Source organism: Dendropsophus ebraccatus, chromosome 10 (assembly GCF_027789765.1).
Source record: "Dendropsophus ebraccatus isolate aDenEbr1 chromosome 10, aDenEbr1.pat, whole genome shotgun sequence".
Classification (NCBI taxonomy): Eukaryota; Metazoa; Chordata; class Amphibia; order Anura; family Hylidae; genus Dendropsophus; species Dendropsophus ebraccatus.
The window spans coordinates 103398501-103418301 of NC_091463.1; the positions used below are offsets into that span (position 1 = coordinate 103398501).

Sequence of the window (19801 nt, forward strand, 5' to 3'; positions counted from 1 at the left end):
GACTGGACCTGGATACAGTAAGTATAGCTGTTATATAGCAGCCTTCAGGAGACTGGACCTGGATACAGTAAGTATAGCTGTTATATAGCTGCCTTCAGGAGACTGGACCTGGATGCAGTAAGTATAGCTGTTATATAGCTGCCTTCAGGAGACTGGACCTGGATACAGTAAGTATAGCTGTTATATAGCAGCCTTCAGGAGACTGGACCTGGATACAGTAAGTATAGCTGTTATATAGCAGCCTTCAGGAGACTGGACCTGGATACAGTAAGTATAGCTATTATATAGCAGCCCTCAGGAGACTGGACCTGGATACAGTAAGTATAGCTATTATATAGCTGCTCTCAGGAGACTGGACCTGGATACAGTAAGTATAGCTGTTATATAGCGGCCTTCAGGAGACCGGACCTGGATACAGTAAGTATAGCTATTATATAGCTGCTCTCAAGAAACCAGACCTGGCTTGTTATAAAGCATGAGAACGAGAACTGAGGTCCACTCATTCCTCTTATATAAATCTTACACAAAGGTTGGCTAAAAAAAATATGCCACAAGTTTTATAAACCAATATACTTTATTAAGGCCAAAAAAATAATATTTAAAAAATAAAATAAAATCATATTATTACAAACATCAAAGGAAGCATGGTAAAATTCATAGAGCCACCACAGAGAGTTCATATAAAGTGCCAAGTGCTAAATGACAGCGTGTAAACATCCAATCTCTGTGGCCAGTGTAATCTCGCTGTAACCGGCCGTATAGTACAAAAAGCCTATAGTCAATGGCGAGCGTCCAACTTCCTGACTAAATCTCAACAGCAAAGTGCAACATTGTAATGGATACCTGGTGGCTGTTTGGATTCTTCTCCTCCCCAGCGCATAATAATAATAATAATAATAATAATAATAATAATAATAATATTTTTATCCATGTTTTGTTATTGGAGGGGAAAAAAAACTAAATGTATCTTTTGTAATATTCAGATAATTTGTGCTGATTGGCCGCTCTCTAGAGGTCAGGTCACCTCTCTTATATAGTGGATAGTTTCTTATATTTCTTGGATCAGCTGTAACCCTCCTGATGTGACTTCTGGTGAATTAGGAATTAATCACCTTCTTCGATAAGAGATTTTGCGCTTATTGTATCTTTCCTCTATAAGTACACACAACTCTATAAAAAAAAAAAAATAATAAAAAAAAATAAAAAAAAAAAAAATATATATATATATATATATATATATATATATAATTACGTCATTTTCAAATTGTTCAAATGGTCTCGATAGAAGCCGATAGGAGGATTTGATGCCGGACAATAAGCTTCAGAGCAGTTTCAAATTCTGCTGAAATATGAACAATTAGGTTAGAGATTTAATTATAGGATGAGGAATTCAATTCGGCGAACGGCAACTAAATCACGGGATGTTTGTTACTAGTCGTGAATGTGGAAAAGAAGAGCTTGTGGGGCCTCATTTAAGAGTCTCGAAACACAGGACTAGCCAGATATCCCTCACTGACTTAGGGCCACTTAATATGGTGGTTTGGTGGTTTCCCTACCGGCAATGTTATCGTTTGGCTGGTTTCTCTGAGATCAGTGATCAGTTACTAATCGTCACTTATTCCTCCTAATGGGGAACACCATCAGGACGAAAGAGAAACCCTCGGAGACAACAGAGCCGTCCACAACACAGTGTGTCTGTAACATGGGGTGTAGCGGGGGTATACACAGGAAGGGGCAGGAAAACATGTACCCTTTCTGATGGTTTTATTACTTTATTATGGAACAACAACCAGATGAGTCATATTGATTTTACTCAGCTTTGTTTATTTATTTATTTATTTATTTATTTTCTTTTTTTTTCTTTTTTACAGCTTTGGTAATTTTTGCCAAAGAGACAACAGGAAGTGCCACCATATTGGTTGTCATTTTAAACTGCTTTTCAGTAATGGACATCCCGCTGTGATATGTGCCGCAAGTGAGGTTTTAGTCATCAGTATCAGAGGATAAATTGAAAAGCGTCATCTATATATTTGCTAATGTTGAGCAAGCACTAAAATGATTGAGTGCTCGACAAACCCCATTGAAATCAATAGGAGACTCGGCCACTTAACCAGGTGCCCCCTTCTCGGCAGAGCGGAGGGTGTCTGGTTCATATTAAAGTAACATTTAATTTTTTTTGTTCAATTTTTTTTTGTAAATTTTTTCCCTTGAAGGGATGTATTATTGAAATATACAAACATTTAAATGAAAAAATGCAATAGGTTTCAACAAGACACATTAGAACTCTGGCAATATGCCGGCATTTGACTAAAAATAAAAAATAGAACAAATGAATGAAATAGTTTACTTACGGACAAGCGTTCGGTGGTCAGTTTTTGAAGGTGTATGACCATTTGAACCCCCACGAGGTCAAGCATTGAGCTCATCGGGCAGTACCCATGACTGGGCATGCTCGCTCAACACTAATAGTTACACTTCCGGTTATTACTGGCCGCCACAACAAGGCTGAAAAGTGACAATATCTCTGAAAATAGAAGAAACATAATTATTAAACTTTGGCGGCAGCGATGGCGGCTGTAACTTCTGATTTACTGATATGCGGACAATGTTGCGCTTTGGGTGGAAAATCTCTTTCTAAGTACAAAGAGGACCTTTGCTACTTGTGCGATTATAAATCCACTTTTGTCGCTTCCATCGTACGTTATGATCCGACCCTTGACTCCATTTTTACATTACTCTATAAACATAAACAGAAGAGCCTTCTAGATTTACTGCTAACCTCCTCCGCACGACTCGTCCTTCCCAATGGGGATTTCACTTTCCGAGCTCTCATCTTCACACTCCTTCTGTTTCGTTACATTTCTGTAATGTCAAAGACCCGGCTCAGATTTTTCTTTGAAAAAAACTTAATTTTTTTCTTTTTCTTTAATAATCCTAAAATCCACAACGTTAGAAGTGGATTATTTTGGCTCCATTGGATCTGACGCTTTTCGGGTTGTGCCTTCTTCGTGTTTGTGTTTATGTGTTCGGACTAACACACAAAGTCACGGGAGAACGAGAGGCGGAATATTCCTGACACACCGGGGAACCTTTTCAAGGAAGCAAACAGAAAGAAAGTTCTTTTTATATGTTGATTCCATTTCCCCTAAAGGGGGCACTGCTCTTTGATATGGATTTCAAAGCCTCTTTTCTTCTTGACATTGCAAGCGCCAAAGAGTTTTGTACATCGGCTTAGATGGACAAGAGCGAAGCCTCCACTCAGCCTGATATCCATGTAGAGCAAATACTGAAGTTCTGTTAAAGGGGAACAGAAATTATTTCAAGGGCTGCACATTCCACCAGAGAAGACTCTACATAAGCGCCAGACTACAGGGTGCTGGGAGATTTCAGCTCCGAAGCTTGCAGAATTGTCAATTACCAGCAGTGCAGATCGATTGGCACTAACAGACAGGATAAACTAAAACTAGACAGTTTTCTGTGCTAATTTTTGGCTTTAAGGCTGTTACACACATTGCAGTTTTTTGTTGTTGTTAATTGTCGTTGCAGTTTTTGAGCCAAAGCCAGAAGTTGGTTCAAAGTAATGAGTAAAATAAAGAAAGCACTTCTGGTTTTCCCCCCAAAAAACTGTATAAAATAAGCCTAAAAGGCCTAAAAACTGCAGTCTTTTATTTTACGTTTCATGCATTGTTAGGCTATGTTCACACTGCGTATGAGTCCGGCCGCAGTGCGAACCATGAATATACGCACGTAGTTTTGAGGTTGATGCGTTCGCTTGAAAGTATACGATATACGGCCGCACAGTGCACACTACGCATGAGATTACGTCCGGATCGTTTACAGCGTCGTGAAAAATGAACAAGACCATTGTTTAAGGACGGAAATGTTCCAACTCACGGCCGTGGATTTCCATGCGGTCCCGTACGGAGAACTTATTTCAGCCAAATTGAACTTGATTTTTCGATCCAAAAGGTTCTATGTGGTTTACGGGGCAAAGATTTCCAAGTAAATGACCTGCCTCAGATCGCTTCGAAACAAGCTAGGGAAGCAGAACTGTACTACGGGCGTATGATCGCGGTTCGTACGCATCCGGCCGCATGTCTATTTTTCCCACGGCCGTACTTTTAGCCGCACATGTACGGCTGCGCACGAACTACAGCCTTAGAGGGGTTTTTTGTTTGTTTCAGTTTATTTTCCTGTTATTAGTTTTGCAATTATTTAATTTGAAGAATAGGAAGAAAAAGTCACAAAAACATAAAAATAAAAACAAAACCAAACACCTTTTTAGTAGAAAAGAAGAAAAATGCCACAAATTGGGCTTCATCATCATTTTTTTTCTTTTACTTTTGCTGACCCCTAATAAATCCAAAAAGTCATTCTAGATACGATTCCCTATTAACAGCTTTCTCACGTTGTTCTGGTAAATGCCGCGCTGCCTGACGAATTTGGCGAGGACTGCTTTAGACTGTTTTATGCCAACTTCAAGGTGAAATCTGCAAGTGCTACTGAATTGAGGTAGTGTTTCACACTTTATGCCACTGTGGTGTCCCCTGTGGTGTTGCCTATAGTTACACCCTTCCCAAGATTCTGTACTCTAACTAAACTGTGGTGATGAAGCAGTACCGAAGTTTCACCACAAGATGGTCCCTCCCATAACGCCCCATCCCGTGTGGCCTAAAGAGTATGTGAGCTCACACTTCCATCCTTTCCCACCTCCGCCCTGGATGGACACATATATAGCATGATACATTCTGCTGCCCTCCCTCCCGGCATGATGACTAATACTAGAGTTATATGACAGTGCTTTCTCTTTCTTTTGGTTGTCACTTCACATCATAGCTACAGCTATACTCTACAAGCAGGATCTTGATCTGCTATTAATAGTTCTGGAGCTGTTCAATAACACAATTACCTATGACACCCTATTTGTAGATTGACTCCGCTCCTCATCAATACCGGAATGAGCCGGCGCTGTGAATCCCCTCTGACTCCCATGGATGTCAGCAGCGTATAGTAAAGCGCTATCCTTCACTGGCTCTGGAAATGATGGCTGGATCCAGACCAAGGCAGAAATTACATTGTTACAGTGATGAATTGTAAATGTCACTTTGATGTTACATTGCTCATGGAATGATTTCTTGCATTGAACAAGAGTTTTCCAATGTCTTTCCTTGAAGTGAGCGAAAGGCTAAGGCGCTGCTAGTAGCTATAAAACACCGCCGCGCCCCGGCTACCAGCGCTTATTTATCTCCCAGTTATTTTTATCTTTATTGCATTTAAACCAAGACAAACGCGGCTGGTGTGAGCGGCAGGAGAAGGCGGCCATTAGTGATCAGCCGGAGAGCCGGGGATAAAAAATACCAAAAAAGAAGAAAAACTTATCAGGGATGTAATCACTGCGACTTAATGACTGTATCTGGATGCGAGAATCAGATCATATATCAAGATCAGAGATATTAATAGGAGGTGAATGGGAACCTCCCGCCCCGGCTGGTTATAGGGAGAGAAATGGGAACCTCCCGCCCCGGCTGGTTATAGGGAGAGAAATGGGAACCTCCCGCCCCGGCTGGTTATAGGGAGAGAAATGGGAACCTCCCGCCCCGGCTGGTTATAGGGAGAGAGATGGGAACCTCCCGCCCCGGCTGGTTATAGGGAGAGAGATGGGAACCTTCCAGCCCCGGCTGGTTATAGGGAGAGAGATGGGAACCTTCTGCCCCGGTTGGTTATAGGGAGAGAAATGGGAACCTCCTGCCCCGTCTGGTTATAGGGAGAGAAGTAGGAACCTCCCGCCCCGGCTGGTTATAGGGAGAGAGATGGGAACCTCCTGCCCCGGCTGGTTATAGGGAGAGAAATGGGAACCTCCTGCCCCGTCTGGTTATAGGGAGAGAAGTAGGAACCTCCCGCCCCGGCTGGTTATAGGGAGAGAGATGGGAACCTCCCGCCCCAGCTGGTTATAGGGAGAGAGATGGGAACCTCTCAGCCTCGGCTTGTTATAGGGAGAAAAATGGGAACCTCCCGCCCCGGCTGGTTATAGGGAGAGAGATGGGAACCTCCCGCCCCGGCTGGTTATAGGGAGAGAAATGGGAACCTCCCAGCCCCGGCTGGTTATAGGGAGAGAAATAGGAACCTCCCGCCCCGGCTGGTTATAGGGAGAGAAATGGGAACCTCCCGCCCCAGCTGGTTATAGGGAGAGAAATGGGAACCTCCTGCCCCAGCTGGTTATAGGGAGAGAGATGGGAACCTCCCGCCCCGGCTGGTTATAGGGAGAGAAATGGGAACCTCCCGCCCCGGCTGGTTATAGGGAGAAAAATGGGAACCTCCCGCCCCGGCTGGTTATAGGGAGAGAGATGGGAACCTCCCGCCCCGGCTGGTTATAGGGAGAGAAATGGGAACCTCCCAGCCCCGGCTGGTTATAGGGAGAGAAATAGGAACCTCCCGCCCCGGCTGGTTATAGGGAGAGAAATGGGAACCTCCCGCCCCAGCTGGTTATAGGGAGAGAAATGGGTACCTCCTGCCCCAGCTGGTTATAGGGAGAGAGATGGGAACCTCCCGCCCCGGCTGGTTATAGGGAGAGAAATGGGAACCTCCCGCCCCGGCTGGTTATAGGGAGAAAAATGGGAACCTCCCGCCCCGGCTGGTTATAGGGAGAGAGATGGGAACCTCCCGCCCCGGCTGGTTATAGGGAGTGAGATGGGAACCTCCCGCCCCGGCTGGTTATAGGGAGAGAGATGGGAACCTCCCGCCCCAGCTGGTTATAGGGAGAGAGATGGAAACCTCCCGCCCCGGCTGGTTATAGGGAGAGAAATGGGAACCTCCCGCCCCGGCTGGTTATAGGGAGAGAAATGGGAACCTCCCGCCCCGGCTGGTTATAGGGAGAGAGATGGGAACCTCCCGCCCCAGCTGTTTATAGGGAGAGAAATGGGAACCTCCCGCCCCGGCTGGTTATAGGGAGAGAGATGGGAACCTCCTGCCCCGGCTGGTTATAGGGAGAGAAATGGGAACCTCCTGCCCCGTCTGGTTATAGGGAGAGAAGTAGGAACCTCCCGCCCCGGCTGGTTATAGGGAGAGAGATGGGAACCTCCCGCCCCAGCTGGTTATAGGGAGAGAGATGGGAACCTCTCAGCCTCGGCTTGTTATAGGGAGAAAAATGGGAACCTCCCGCCCCGGCTGGTTATAGGGAGAGAGATGGGAACCTCCCGCCCCGGCTGGTTATAGGGAGAGAAATGGGAACCTCCCAGCCCCGGCTGGTTATAGGGAGAGAAATAGGAACCTCCCGCCCCGGCTGGTTATAGGGAGAGAAATGGGAACCTCCCGCCCCAGCTGGTTATAGGGAGAGAAATGGGAACCTCCTGCCCCAGCTGGTTATAGGGAGAGAGATGGGAACCTCCCGCCCCGGCTGGTTATAGGGAGAGAGATGGGAACCTCCCGCCCCGGCTGGTTATAGGGAGAAAAATGGGAACCTCCCGCCCCGGCTGGTTATAGGGAGAGAGATGGGAACCTCCCGCCCCGGCTGGTTATAGGGAGTGAGATGGGAACCTCCCGCCCCGGCTGGTTATAGGGAGAGAGATGGGAACCTCCCGCCCCAGCTGGTTATAGGGAGAGAGATGGAAACCTCCCGCCCCGGCTGGTTATAGGGAGAGAAATGGGAACCTCCCGCCCCGGCTGGTTATAGGGAGAGAAATGGGAACCTCCCGCCCCGGCTGGTTATAGGGAGAGAGATGGGAACCTCCCGCCCCAGCTGTTTATAGGGAGAGACATGGGAACCTCCCGCCCCGGCTGGTTATAGGGAGAGAGATGGGAACCTCCTGCCCCGGCTGGTTATAGGGAGAGAAATGGGAACCTCCTGCCCCGTCTGGTTATAGGGAGAGAATTAGGAACCTCCCGCCCCGGCTGGTTATAGGGAGAGAGATGGGAACCTCCCGCCCCAGCTGGTTATAGGGAGAGAGATGGGAACCTCTCAGCCTCGGCTGGTTATAGGGAGAAAAATGGGAACCTCCCGCCCCGGCTGGTTATAGGGAGAGAGATGGGAACCTCCCGCCCCGGCTGGTTATAGGGAGAGAAATGGGAACCTCCCAGCCCCGGCTGGTTATAGGGAGAGAAATAGGAACCTCCCGCCCCGGCTGGTTATAGGGAGAGAAATGGGAACCTCCCGCCCCAGCTGGTTATAGGGAGAGAAATGGGAACCTCCTGCCCCAGCTGGTTATAGGGAGAGAGATGGGAACCTCCCGCCCCGGCTGGTTATAGGGAGAGAAATGGGAACCTCCCGCCCCGGCTGGTTATAGGGAGAAAAATGGGAACCTCCCGCCCCGGCTGGTTATAGGGAGAGAAATGGGAACCTCCCGCCCCGGCTGGTTATAGGGAGGGAGATGGGAACCTCCCGCCCCGGCTGGTTATAGGGAGAGAGATGGGAACCTCCCGCCCCAGCTGGTTATAGGGAGAGAGATGGGAACCTCCCAGCCCCGGCTGGTTATAGGGAGAGAAATGGGAACCTCCCGCCCTGGCTGGTTATAGGGAGAGAGATGGGAACCTCCCAGCCCCGGCTGGTTATAGGGAGTGAGATGGGAACCTCCCGCCCCGGCTGGTTATAGGGAGAGAGATGGGAACCTCCCGCCCCAGCTGGTTATAGGGAGAGAGATGGGAACCTCCCAGCCCCGGCTGGTTATAGGGAGAGAAATGGGAACCTCCCGCCCTGGCTGGTTATAGGGAGTGAGATGGGAACCTCCCGCCCCGGCTGGTTATAGGGAGAGAGATGGGAACCTCCCGCCCCAGCTGGTTATAGGGAGAGAGATGGGAACCTCCCAGCCCCGGCTGGTTATAGGGAGAGAAATGGGAACCTCCCGCCCTGGCTGGTTATAGGGAGAGAGATGGGAACCTCCCGCTTCAGCTGGTTATAGGGAGAGAGATGGGAACCTCCCAGCCCCGGCTGGTTATAGGGAGAAAAATGGGAACCTCCCGCCCCGGCTGGTTATAGGGAGAAAAATGGGAACTTCCCAGCCCCGGCTGGTTATAGGGAGAGAAATGGGAACCTCCCTGCCCTGGCTGGTTATAGGGAGAGAAATGAGAACCTCCCGCCCCGGCTGGTAATAGGGAGAGAAATGGGAACCTCCCACCCCGGCTGGTTATAGGGAGAGAAATGGGAACCTCCCGCTTCAGCTGGTTATAGGGAGAGAAATAGGAACCTCCCGCCCCAGCTGGTTATAGGGAGAGAAATGGGAACCTCCCACCCCGGCTGGTTATAGGGAGAGAAGTAGGAACCTCCCGCCCCAGCTGGTTATAGGGAGAGAAATGGGAACCTCCCGCCCCGGCTGGTTATAGGGAGAGAAATGGGAACCTCCCGCCCCGGCTGGTTATAGGGAGAGAAAGAGGAACCTCCCGCCCCGGCTGGTTATAGGGAGAAAAATGGGAACCTCCCGCCCCGGCTGGTTATAGGGAGAGAAAGAGGAACCTCCCAGCCCCAGCTGGTTATAGGGACTAAAATAGGAACCTCCCAGCCCGGCTGGTTATAGGGAGAGAGATGGGAACCTCCCGCCCCCTCTGGTTATAGAGAGAAAAATAGGAACGTCCCAGCCCCGACTGGTTATAGAGAGAAAAATAGGAACCTCCCGCCCCCTTTGGTTATAGGGAGAAAAATAGGAACGTCCCAGCCCAGGCTGGTTATAGGGAGAGAAATGGGAACCTCCCGCCCCGGCTGGTTATAGGGAGAGAGATGGGAACCTCCCGCCCCGGCTGGTTATAGGGAGAGAAATGGGAACCTCCCACCCGGCTGGTTATAGGGAGAGAGATGGGAACCTCCCGCCCCGTCTGGTTATACGGAGAGAAGTAGGAACCTCCCAGCACTGGCTGGTTTAGGGAGAGAGATGGGAACCTCCCAGCCCCGGCTTGTTATGGGGAGAGAGATGGGAACCTCCCAGCCCCGGCTGGTTATAGGGAGAGAGATGGGAACCTGCCAGCCCCGGCTGGTTATAGGGAGAGAGATGGGAACCTCCTGCCCCGGCTGGTTATAGGGAGAGAGATGGGAACCTGCCAGCCCCGGCTGGTTTTAGGAAAGGAAGGGAATGGCAGCAATATAACAGGGACACCTTTAATGTCCTTCTGGTTGAGGAACCCTGCAGAGATCTGGATAGTCGACTTATGGGGATTAGATTAGAGACGACTTTCTGGTTTCATCTATTGTCTCTGAGAAAATAAGGAAACAAAATAAAAGTTCAGGTGAGGGCGAGAAAAATCCATTAGAAATGACCCATCATTTATCCAAGATTTCTATCCATTGTTTCTGGGCAAGGCCTGGAGGAAATGCTGCAACAGGTGATATGTTACTTTCTTTTTTCACCTGTGGGTAACATCCCAGTCTTCCATCGCCAAGTGCCAGGTGTCAGATGGAGGGGGGTAAAGCTGCTGCTGGACTATAGGGGAGACGCAATATGTGGAGGGATGGGTGCTGCTTCTCTATTTAGCATCAGATGGAGGGAGGTCAAGCCACCAGTGGACTATTGAGGAGACACATTGTGTGAAGGGATGGGTGTCGCTTCTCTATTTAGCGTCAGATGGAGGAGGGTAAAGCCACCAGTGGACTATTGAAAAGACGCATTGTGTGGGTGACGCTTCTCTATCTGGCGACTGATGGATGAGTCTGGATTGGGTGATGCAAGAAGAATGTTCTTTTCCTGAGTGCACTGTTCCCGCTTTATGGTGGTGAAGGAAGATAGTACTATGGGGGTTTCTCTGGGTTCGGCCTCGGCTCCTTAGACCCATTGAAGGGAAACTGTAATGCTTAAATCAAATGGGTTTGGCCTTTTCATCCCTCGTTGCACACAGCAAGGATCATAAAGGTACAAAGGGGAGGTCGGGTGTGAAAAACATGAGAGTCTGGACCTCAACCCCATGCAGCAACCAGAGCCCAACCTCCCCCAGGATCAGTGTCCTCACACATGGCTTCTAGAGCCTGACCTCCCCCAGGATCAGTGTCTTCACACATGGCTTCTAGAGCCTGACCTCCCCCAGGATCAGTGTCCTCACACATGGCTTCTAGAGCTTGACCTCCCCCAAGGTCAGTGTCCTCACACATGGTTTCTAGAGCCTGACCTCCCCCAGGATCAGTGTCCTCACACATGGTTTCTAGAGTCTGACCTCCCCCCAGCATCAGTGTCCCTACACATGGTTTCTAGAGCCCAATCTTCCCCCAGGATCAGTGTCCTCACACATAGCTTCTAGAGTCTGACCTCCCCCCAGCATCAGTGTCCTCACAAATGGCTTCTAGAGTCTGACCTCCCCCAGGATCAGTGTCCCTAAACATGGTTTCTAGAGTCTGACCTCCCCCCAGCATCAGTGTCCCTACACATGGTTTCTAGAGCCCGATCTTCCCCCAGGATCAGTGTCCTCACACATAGCTTCTAGAGTCTGACCTCCCCCCAGCATCAGTGTCCTCACAAATGGCTTCTAGAGTCTGACCTCCCCCAGGATCAGTGTCCCTAAACATGGTTTCTAGAGTCTGACCTCCCCCCAGCATCAGTGTCCCTACACATGGCTTCTAGAGCCCAACCTCCCCCCAGGATCAGTGTCCTCACACATGGCTTCTAGAGTCTGACCTCCCCCCAGCATCAGTGTCCTCACACATAGCTTCTAGAGTTAGACCTCCCCCCAGCATCAGTGTCCTCACACATGGTTTCCAGAGTCTGACCTCCCCCCATCATCAGTGTCCCTACACATGGCTTCTAGAGCCCAACCTCCCCCCAGCATCAGTGTCCTCACACATGGCTTCTAGAGTTAGACCTCCCCCCACCATCAGTGTCCTCACACATGGCTTCTAGAGCCCAACCTCCCCCCATCATCAGTGTCCCTACCCATGGCTTCTAGAGCCCTACCTCCCCCAGGATCAGTGTCCTCACACATTGATTCTAGAGCCCAACCTCCCCCAGGATCAGTGTCCTCACACATTGATTCTAGAGCCCGACCTCCCCCCAGCATCAGTGTCCTCACACATGGCTTCTAGATGAGTACCCTCACACCCACACACTACAGCTCAGCTCTACCACATGGATGAGCGAAGTTCTGCTACATCTGTGCAATGTTGTCCCTGAAACAGACACAATGTAGCAAAGATACAAAGATACAATGTAACACGGCTAGGAGAAATTCCTCAGGTGATTTATTATTTCACTATGAGCATCAGAGTCATTGAATTGAATGGTTGCATTGAAGCCATGTCCCTTCCCTGCTAAACCAGAAAACCTTCTCATACAGGGCACAATAGTGAGCAAAGCAGATAACAGTGGTGGAAGACAATTTATTTCAATAATAATCTCCCCCTATATATTTATGTGATTTGTAGCTCTTTGTTTTTTCATTTCCTTGGAGTTGGATATATTGAAGGATCTATGTGTATCTGTGTATGTATGTCTGTGTGTATACTGTATGTGTTTGTGTCCGTGTTTCTGTGTGTCTGTGTCTATGTGTGTTTGTGTTTCTCTGTGTATACTGTATGTGTTTGTGTCCGTGTTTCTGTGTGTATGTGTGTCTGTATACATGTGTTTGTGTGTCTGTGCATATGTGTGTGTATATATGTATGTGTGTATGTGTTTGTGTCCGTGTTTCTGTGTGTCTGTGTCTATGTGTGTTTGTGTGCGTGTCTGTATATGTGTGTTTGTGTGCGTGTCTGTATATGTGTGTTTGTGTTTCTCTGTGTATACTGTATGTGTTTGTGTCTGTGTTTCTGTGTGTATGTGTGTCTGTATACGTGTGTTTGTGTGTCTGTGCATATGTGTGTGTATATATGTATGTATGTGTGTATGTGTTTGTGTCCGTGTTTCTGTGTGTATGCGTGTTTGTGTGCGTGTCTGTATACGTATGTTTGTGTTTCTCTGTGTATACTGTATGTGTTTGTGTCTGTGTGTTTCAGTGTATATGTGTCTGTATACGTGTGTTTGTGTGTCTGTGCATATGTGTGTGTATATATGTATGTATGTGTGTATGTGTGCGTGTCACTGTGTGTCTATGTGTGTTTCGATGCGTATGTCTTTGTATATGTGTGTGTATCTGTGTGTATGTATATATGTATATATGTGGGTGTGTGTGTATCTGTGTGTATGTATATATGTATATATGTGGGGGTGGGGGTGGGTGTATCTGTGTGTATGTACATATGTGTGTGTATGTGTGTGTCTGTGTGTGTGGTTATATATGTATGTTTGTGTGTCTGTGCATATGTGTATGTGTCCGCACCATGTGTGCCTGTGTATTAGTGTGTTCGCACGTGTGTGTCTGTGCTTTATGGCAGCTGCAATCATTAGGGTTGACAGGGAAATGTTGTAGATTATTACAATCTGCGGGAAGTGATGAAGCGTTACCCAGAGACCCGGGAGCCGCACGCACATCTTATCTGTGTGTATAGTGTTAATATTATCGAGTCCTCCAGCATTACAATACAGCTGTCATTAAAAGAATGTTCCGGTATCAGAAAATTGTACTGAAATAAAACTATCACCCTAAGATGTGGAGCTCACTAATAGCGTTCTCACAAATTGTTCTGGCCTCGGCGTGCTCGCACTTCATTTACCCTGACAGGAAATTGTGTAGTCAGGACCGGGACAAGGTGGTGCCCAAGGCAAATAGGGCGACCCCCCCTCCCTCCCCCCCCAAAAAACACAGCAACATACAAAACAACAGATCTATAACCTGTAAATTATAGTCATACGGCTACTAAATAACACCAGTATACAAGGGATTAATATTGTCACCATACATATTACCAAAACCCAGAATACCAAAACCAACATTACCAATAATACCAGGGTACACGACAAATAATACTGCAATACATAGAACCGTCGTCCATTATTATAATCATCATTGACACCAGCCAATAATACCAGTATACCAGGAGCACATGATACTGCCACACCATGACCCCCACACAGCAACTGAACCAAAACTTGTAACTTGGATTGAGAGCGCTTTGCAAGAAGAGATTAGAGTTTTTCAAAATTGTGGCTTGGTGTAAGAGCATTGCTTTGGTGTAAGAGCTCCCTATAATGGGTGGGAGGGGGAGTGGGGGAGGGGCATGGTCTGCATAGCGGGGTCTACAGCACTTTACTCTGACCCAGGAATTCTCCCTCACCTTCCAAATCATAGCAGATCCACTTCAGGCTGGGGCTTACATCAGGGGACAGGGCTGTGGAGGTAATCTCTTCATAGCTGTAACCCCTCTCTCCCCGGACAGAGTGCTGCATGAATGTGCCCACATCTGTCCTGCTCATTCCTTCCTGCTCCCTGCAGTCTCTATCAGTCCTTGTGTTTCCCATCCTCCCCATTCCTGCTATAATGTGCCTGCACTTACACTCAGCCATTTACACTGCTGTATATATATAGTTTATGTTACTGTCCTCCTGCACAGCTCTGTGATTCTCACTTTCTGATTGGTCTATGCTGAGCACACACCTTTTCTCTTATTGATGTCATGTGACCACACAGACCTCTGACAGCAGCCCTGCTTCTCTATTCTAGCCTGTTGTACTACACTACTGCATTATGGGGATCTGCAGTTCCATCCGGTATCTACAAGCTGCTGCTGCTGTGTTATCAGGGTTATACAGTTACTATGCATTATATACCACATGCTGCTATACTGTACAGTAACTTATATATCACATATCCAGCTGCTGTGTTATCAGGGTTATATAGTTACTATACATTATACACCACATGCTGCTATACTGTACAGTAACTTATATATCACATATCCAGCTGCTGTGTTATCAGGGTTATACAGTTACTATACATTATACACCACATGCTGCTATACTGTACAGTAACTTATATATCACATATCCAGCTGCTGTGTTATCAGGGTTATACAGTTACTATACATTATATACCACATGCTGCTATACTGTACAGTAACTTATATATCACATATCCAGCTGCTGTGTTATCAGGGTTATACAGTTACTATACATTATACACCACATGCTGTTATACTGTACATTAACTTATATATCACATATCCAGCTGCTGTGTTATCAGGGTTATACAGTTACTATACATTATATACCACATGCTGCTATACTGTACAGTAACTTATATATCACATATCCAGCTGCTGTGTTATCACGGTTATACAGTTACTATACATTATATACCACATGCTGATATACTGTACAGTAACTTATATATCACATATCCAGATGCTGCTGTGTTATCAGGGTTATACAGTTACTATACATTATACACCACATGCTGCTATACTGTACAGTAACTTATATATCACATATCCAGCTGCTGTGTTATCAGGGTTATACAGTTACTATACATTATACACCACATGCTGCTATACTGTACAGTAACTTATATATCACATATCCAGCTGCTGTGTTATCAGGGTTATACAGTTACTATACATTATATACCACATGCTGATTGCTATATTTTACAGTAACTTATAATATCACAGATTTAGCTGTTTCTAAATGTTTGTTTCATTAGTTTTACCTGTTATTAAGAATAATTAATTAAGAAATAATTATTTTGGGGTGTGGAACCAATTGTCTGCAGATCAGTGATTTCTTATGGGAAAATTTCATTTGATTTAAGAGTGATTTGGAGTACAAGCGCGGTCCCGTAACCTATTATGCTCATAATTAACCGCTGTATATTAAAACCAAAATAACCTATAATACCTGTGTACCAGGAACAAATAATACTGCCACATCATGACCAAGCAACAGCATAGTGTCTGTATACACCAAAATTACCCCACACAGTGTCCATATAGCAGTAGGTACACCCAGGGGTGATTCTAGCCTCTCTGCTGCCCGAGGCGAACTATAGAATGACGCCCCCCCCGTCAATCCGCCCACATTATAATCCACTACGGCCCCCCCCCCCCCCACTGCTGTCCCCAATAAACATAATGTTTGGTCCCTTTCTGCACAGAGGATGTCAGGAGAGGAGGGGGCTGACTTTATAGGAGAGGTCCCAGCAGCACAGAGGATGTCAGGAGAGGAGGGGGCTAATCCTATAGGAGAGGTCCCAGCAGCACAGAGAATGTCAGGAGAGGAGGGGGCTAATCCTATAGGAGAGGTCCCAGCAGCACAGAGGATGTCAGGAGATGAGGGTGCTAATCCTATAGGAGAGGTCCCAGCAGCACAGAGGATGTCAGGAGAGGAGGGTGCTAATCCTATAGGAGAAGTCCCAGCAGCACAGAGGATGTCAGGAGAGGAGGGAGCTGATCTTTTAGGAGAGGTCACAGCAGCACAGAGGATGTCAGGAGAGGAGGGTGCTGATCTTTTAGGAGATGGTCCCCCTCTCCCCCCCCCTTATAGATGGTCCCCCTCTCCCCCCTCCCTTATAGATGGTCCCCCTCTTTCCCCTCCCTTATAGATGGTCCCCCCTCTCCCCCCCCCTTATAGATGGTCCCCCTCTTCCCTCTCTCCCCCCCATTATAGATGGTCTCCCTCTCCCCCCCCCTTATAGATGGTCCCCCTCTCCCCCCTCCCTTATAGATGGTCCCCCTCTTTCCCCCCTCCCTTATAGATGGTCCCCCCCTTATAGATGGTCCCCCTCTTTCCCCCCTCCCTTATAGATGGTCCCCTTCCCCCCCCCTATAGATGGTCCCCCTCTTCCCTCTCCCCCTACCTTATAGATCGTCCCCCTCTTTCCCCCCCCTACCTTATAGATCGTCCCCTTCCCCCCCCTACCTTATAGATGGTCCCCCCTTATAGATGGTCCCCCTCTTTCCCCCCTCCCTTATAGATGGTCCCCTTCCCCCCCCTCCCTTATAGATGGTCCCCCTCTTCCCTCTCCCTTATATATGGTCCCCCCCCCCTGCACAGCAGATAAAACAAAAACAAAAAACAGCACACAACTCACCTGCCATCCGTTCCCCCGTCGAGCCTCTCTGGTCTGGTCCCGGCTGATGTGCGGCTGCCCGGGGTGTCCCGTCCTGTCCCCGGCAGCGCGCGCATCAGAGAGCTCCCTGTGTGCCTGTGGCTGTGACTTCCGGCGCACGGGGATCTCTCTGATGCGCGCGCTGCCGGAGACAGGACGGGACACCTCCGGCAGCTGCACATCAGCCGGGGGACTAAGGCTGCATTCCCACGTTCCGTGATCCTGACGGATCACGGACGTGGAATGCATTTACCGGAGTCCCCCCGCCCCCGGACAGCATCTGTAATGAGATGCTGTGAGCGGGGGAGACTGTATTCATAAGCGCCGCGCTGTAGTAACAGCACCGCGCGGCTGATTCATTACAGCGCGGCGCTTCTGAATACAGTCTCCCCCGCTCACAGCATCTCATTACAGATGCTGTCCGGGCGCGGGGGGACTCCGGTACATGGTACGATCAGTGGCGGATTATAATATGGGCGGCCGCCCGAACCGCTCATATTATAATCTGCCACTGAATGCCGCCCCCATGAAGACAGCTGGTGGCGCCGCCTGAGGCAGACGACTCAGGTCGCCTCATGATTGCGGCGCCCCTGGGTACACCACAGGCTCTGCAGACCGTGTAAGTGATTAGATAAGTTACATCCAGTGATGCACAGGGGGCTTTTTCTCTGACTGTAGATGTTCTCTTTCCTTTGCTTCTTCATCCGTCCCAGATTGTCATGACAACTTCTCCCACGAATCGTATCTATCTGTTCGGCACGGCCGGGTGCTCCTGTGTTGTCTTTGCCCATCCTCATTGGTAGATAGTTGCCACCAGTAGGTAGCTGTCCCCAGTATGTACCATCTGTAGGTATATGCTCCCCAACAGGTAGATAAGTGGCTTTCCCAGTAAGAAGTTTCCTCCTGTTGGTGGCCAGGTGCCTCTCATGTTAATAAGTGTCTCAGGTAGATACCCCCTCCATTCATCCCGTAGGAAGATCTGTTTCTCTCCGAAAAGGTAGCTGACCCACTCTAAGTAGACACATGTCACCCCCTATAAGTAGATAGTTGCCCCCTGTAGGTAGACAGGTACCCACTGGCAGGTAAGTGCCCTCCTTTCTAGGTAATTGCCTCCCTGTTGGTAGTGGGGTGTCCCTAAAGGCAGATCTGTGCCCTCAGTAGGTGGACAGGGGGTCACCTCCAGGTAGCTGGTCCCTTAAAGGTAGCGAGGTTCCACCTCTCATTGGTAGATAGGTGCCCTTCTGTATGTAGCTCATACCCAATAGATACAGTATATGACTCCCTGAAGGTAGATTCACCCCGTAGGTAGCCAGATGTCCCCTCAAGTAGAAAGGTGCCCCCCTGTAGGTAGCTTGTGCCCCCGTTGGTAGTTTCCCCCTTAAACACAAAATAAATACAACATACTTACCTCCCATTGGTTTAACCTGCAGGCATACTTGCTGATTAAAATGGTGCTTGGGGATCCAGAGCAAGTTTCCTAGATTCCCAGTGCTAGCTATCACCAGCGATTGTGTCTCCCTGTGCCTGGGAGATGGTGGCACCTTATGTTGGTACCTACCTTGCCTGCCCCCCTGTCCCCGCCCAGTGTGCAGCTCTTTCATCTTTAATGTGGGCTCCTCCCTCTCTCTGGAAACAATGCATCAACCTTGCTATTTGGGTGTGGCTTGATCTTTTCTCCGCCCCCTGAGAGATGTTGCCACCTTTGACCAACCCCTACAGCCTACATCACCATCTCCCATTTAACTACTCAACCAGAAAAAAAACAGAACCGCGACCCCCAAAACAAACTGGGGAAGTTTTGGTGAACAATGAGATAGGCTGACACAGCGTTTTTATAGTTTTACACCAGTCTGTAATAATAAGGAGATGATTCTGCTTATTATGCTCCAATCTGCACAGCAAAGCTGTCATGTGTGTTATAATAAACAGCGGAGGGTGTGGGAGCTGCAGGACTTATGTAATTGTTTCTGTGTAATAATAAAGAAGGCAATAGGTGTAAATAATAATAATAGTAACAATGTTTCTTCTCTTCTGAGGACACATTGTATCCCATTTCCTTTTTGTTTCGGGGACACATCCTTCCTTTATTACTGGGTGATGTCAGTTCCCACTCTGTCCCTGTGTTCCTGCTCTGTTCCCGCTCTTTTCCTGCTCTGCTCTCACTCTGTTCCCGATCCGTTCCCGCTCTGTTCCTGTGTTCCTGCTCTGTTCTTGCTCTGTTCCCCCTCTTTTCCTGCTCTGTTCCTGCCCTGTTCCTGCTTTGTTCCCACTCTGTTCCTGCGTTCCCGCTCTGTTCCTGTGTTCCTGCTCTGTTCTCGCTCTGTTCCCTCTCCATTCCCACTGTGTTTCTGCCCTGTTCCCCCCCTGTTCCCGCTCTGTTCCTGTGTTCCTGCTCTGTTCTTGCTCTGTTCCCCCTCTTTTCCCGCTCTGTTCCTGCCCTGTTCCCGCTTTGTGCCTGCTCTGTTCTTGCTTTGTTCCCACTCTGTTACTGCGTTCCCGCTCTGTTCCTGTGTTCCTGCTCTGTTCTCGCTCTGTTCCCCCTCCATTCCCACTGTGTTTCTGCCCTGTTCCCCCCCTGTTCCTGCTCTGTTCCCGCTTTGTTCCTGCTCTGTTCCCGCTCTGTTCCTACTTTGTTCTTGCTCTGTTCCTGCTCTGTTCCTACTTTGTTCTTGCTCTGTTCCCGCTCTGTTCCTACTTTGTTCTTGCTCTGTTCCTGTTCTGTTTCTGCTCTGTTCTCGCTTTGTTCCTGCTCTGTTCCCGCTTTATTCCTGCTCTGTTCCTTCTTTGTTCCTGCCCTTTTCCCGCTCCATTCCTGCCCTTTTCCCGCTCCATTCCTGCTCTGTTCTCGCTTTGTTCCTGCTCTGTTCCCGCTCTATTCCCGTTCTGTTCCTGCTTTGTTCCTACTTTGTTCCTGCCCTTTTCC

General features: G+C 48.4%; 1 protein-coding gene across 1 annotated transcript; it reads right to left on the bottom strand.

The window, feature by feature from the left end:
• Nucleotides 1-1268: 1268 nt before the first annotated feature.
• Nucleotides 1269-19424, bottom strand: LOC138766621 (protein rtoA-like). Its single transcript, XM_069944212.1, has 4 exons — nucleotides 19042-19424; nucleotides 2780-2862; nucleotides 2474-2524; nucleotides 1269-1342 (listed from the first exon to the last, which is right to left on the bottom strand). Exons 1-4 carry the CDS (start codon nucleotides 19422-19424, stop codon nucleotides 1269-1271), a joined length of 591 nt encoding a protein of 196 aa, XP_069800313.1.
• Between the last annotated feature and the right edge of the window lie 377 nt (nucleotides 19425-19801).

What these genes read in the sequence shown, in the direction of transcription:
- LOC138766621 (XM_069944212.1), bottom strand. Translation starts at nt 19,424, where the DNA reads ATGGAGGGGGAACAGAGCGAGAACAGAGCAGGAACACAGGAACAGAGC. An exon ending in GGGAACGGATCGGGAACAGA is followed by an intron (nt 2,863 to 19,041) that starts GTGAGAGCAGAG and finishes TTGACATTACAG; the next exon opens with AAATGTAACGAAACAGAAGG. An exon ending in GGACGAGTCGTGCGGAGGAG is followed by an intron (nt 2,525 to 2,779) that starts GTTAGCAGTAAA and finishes TTCTATTTTCAG; the next exon opens with AGATATTGTCACTTTTCAGC.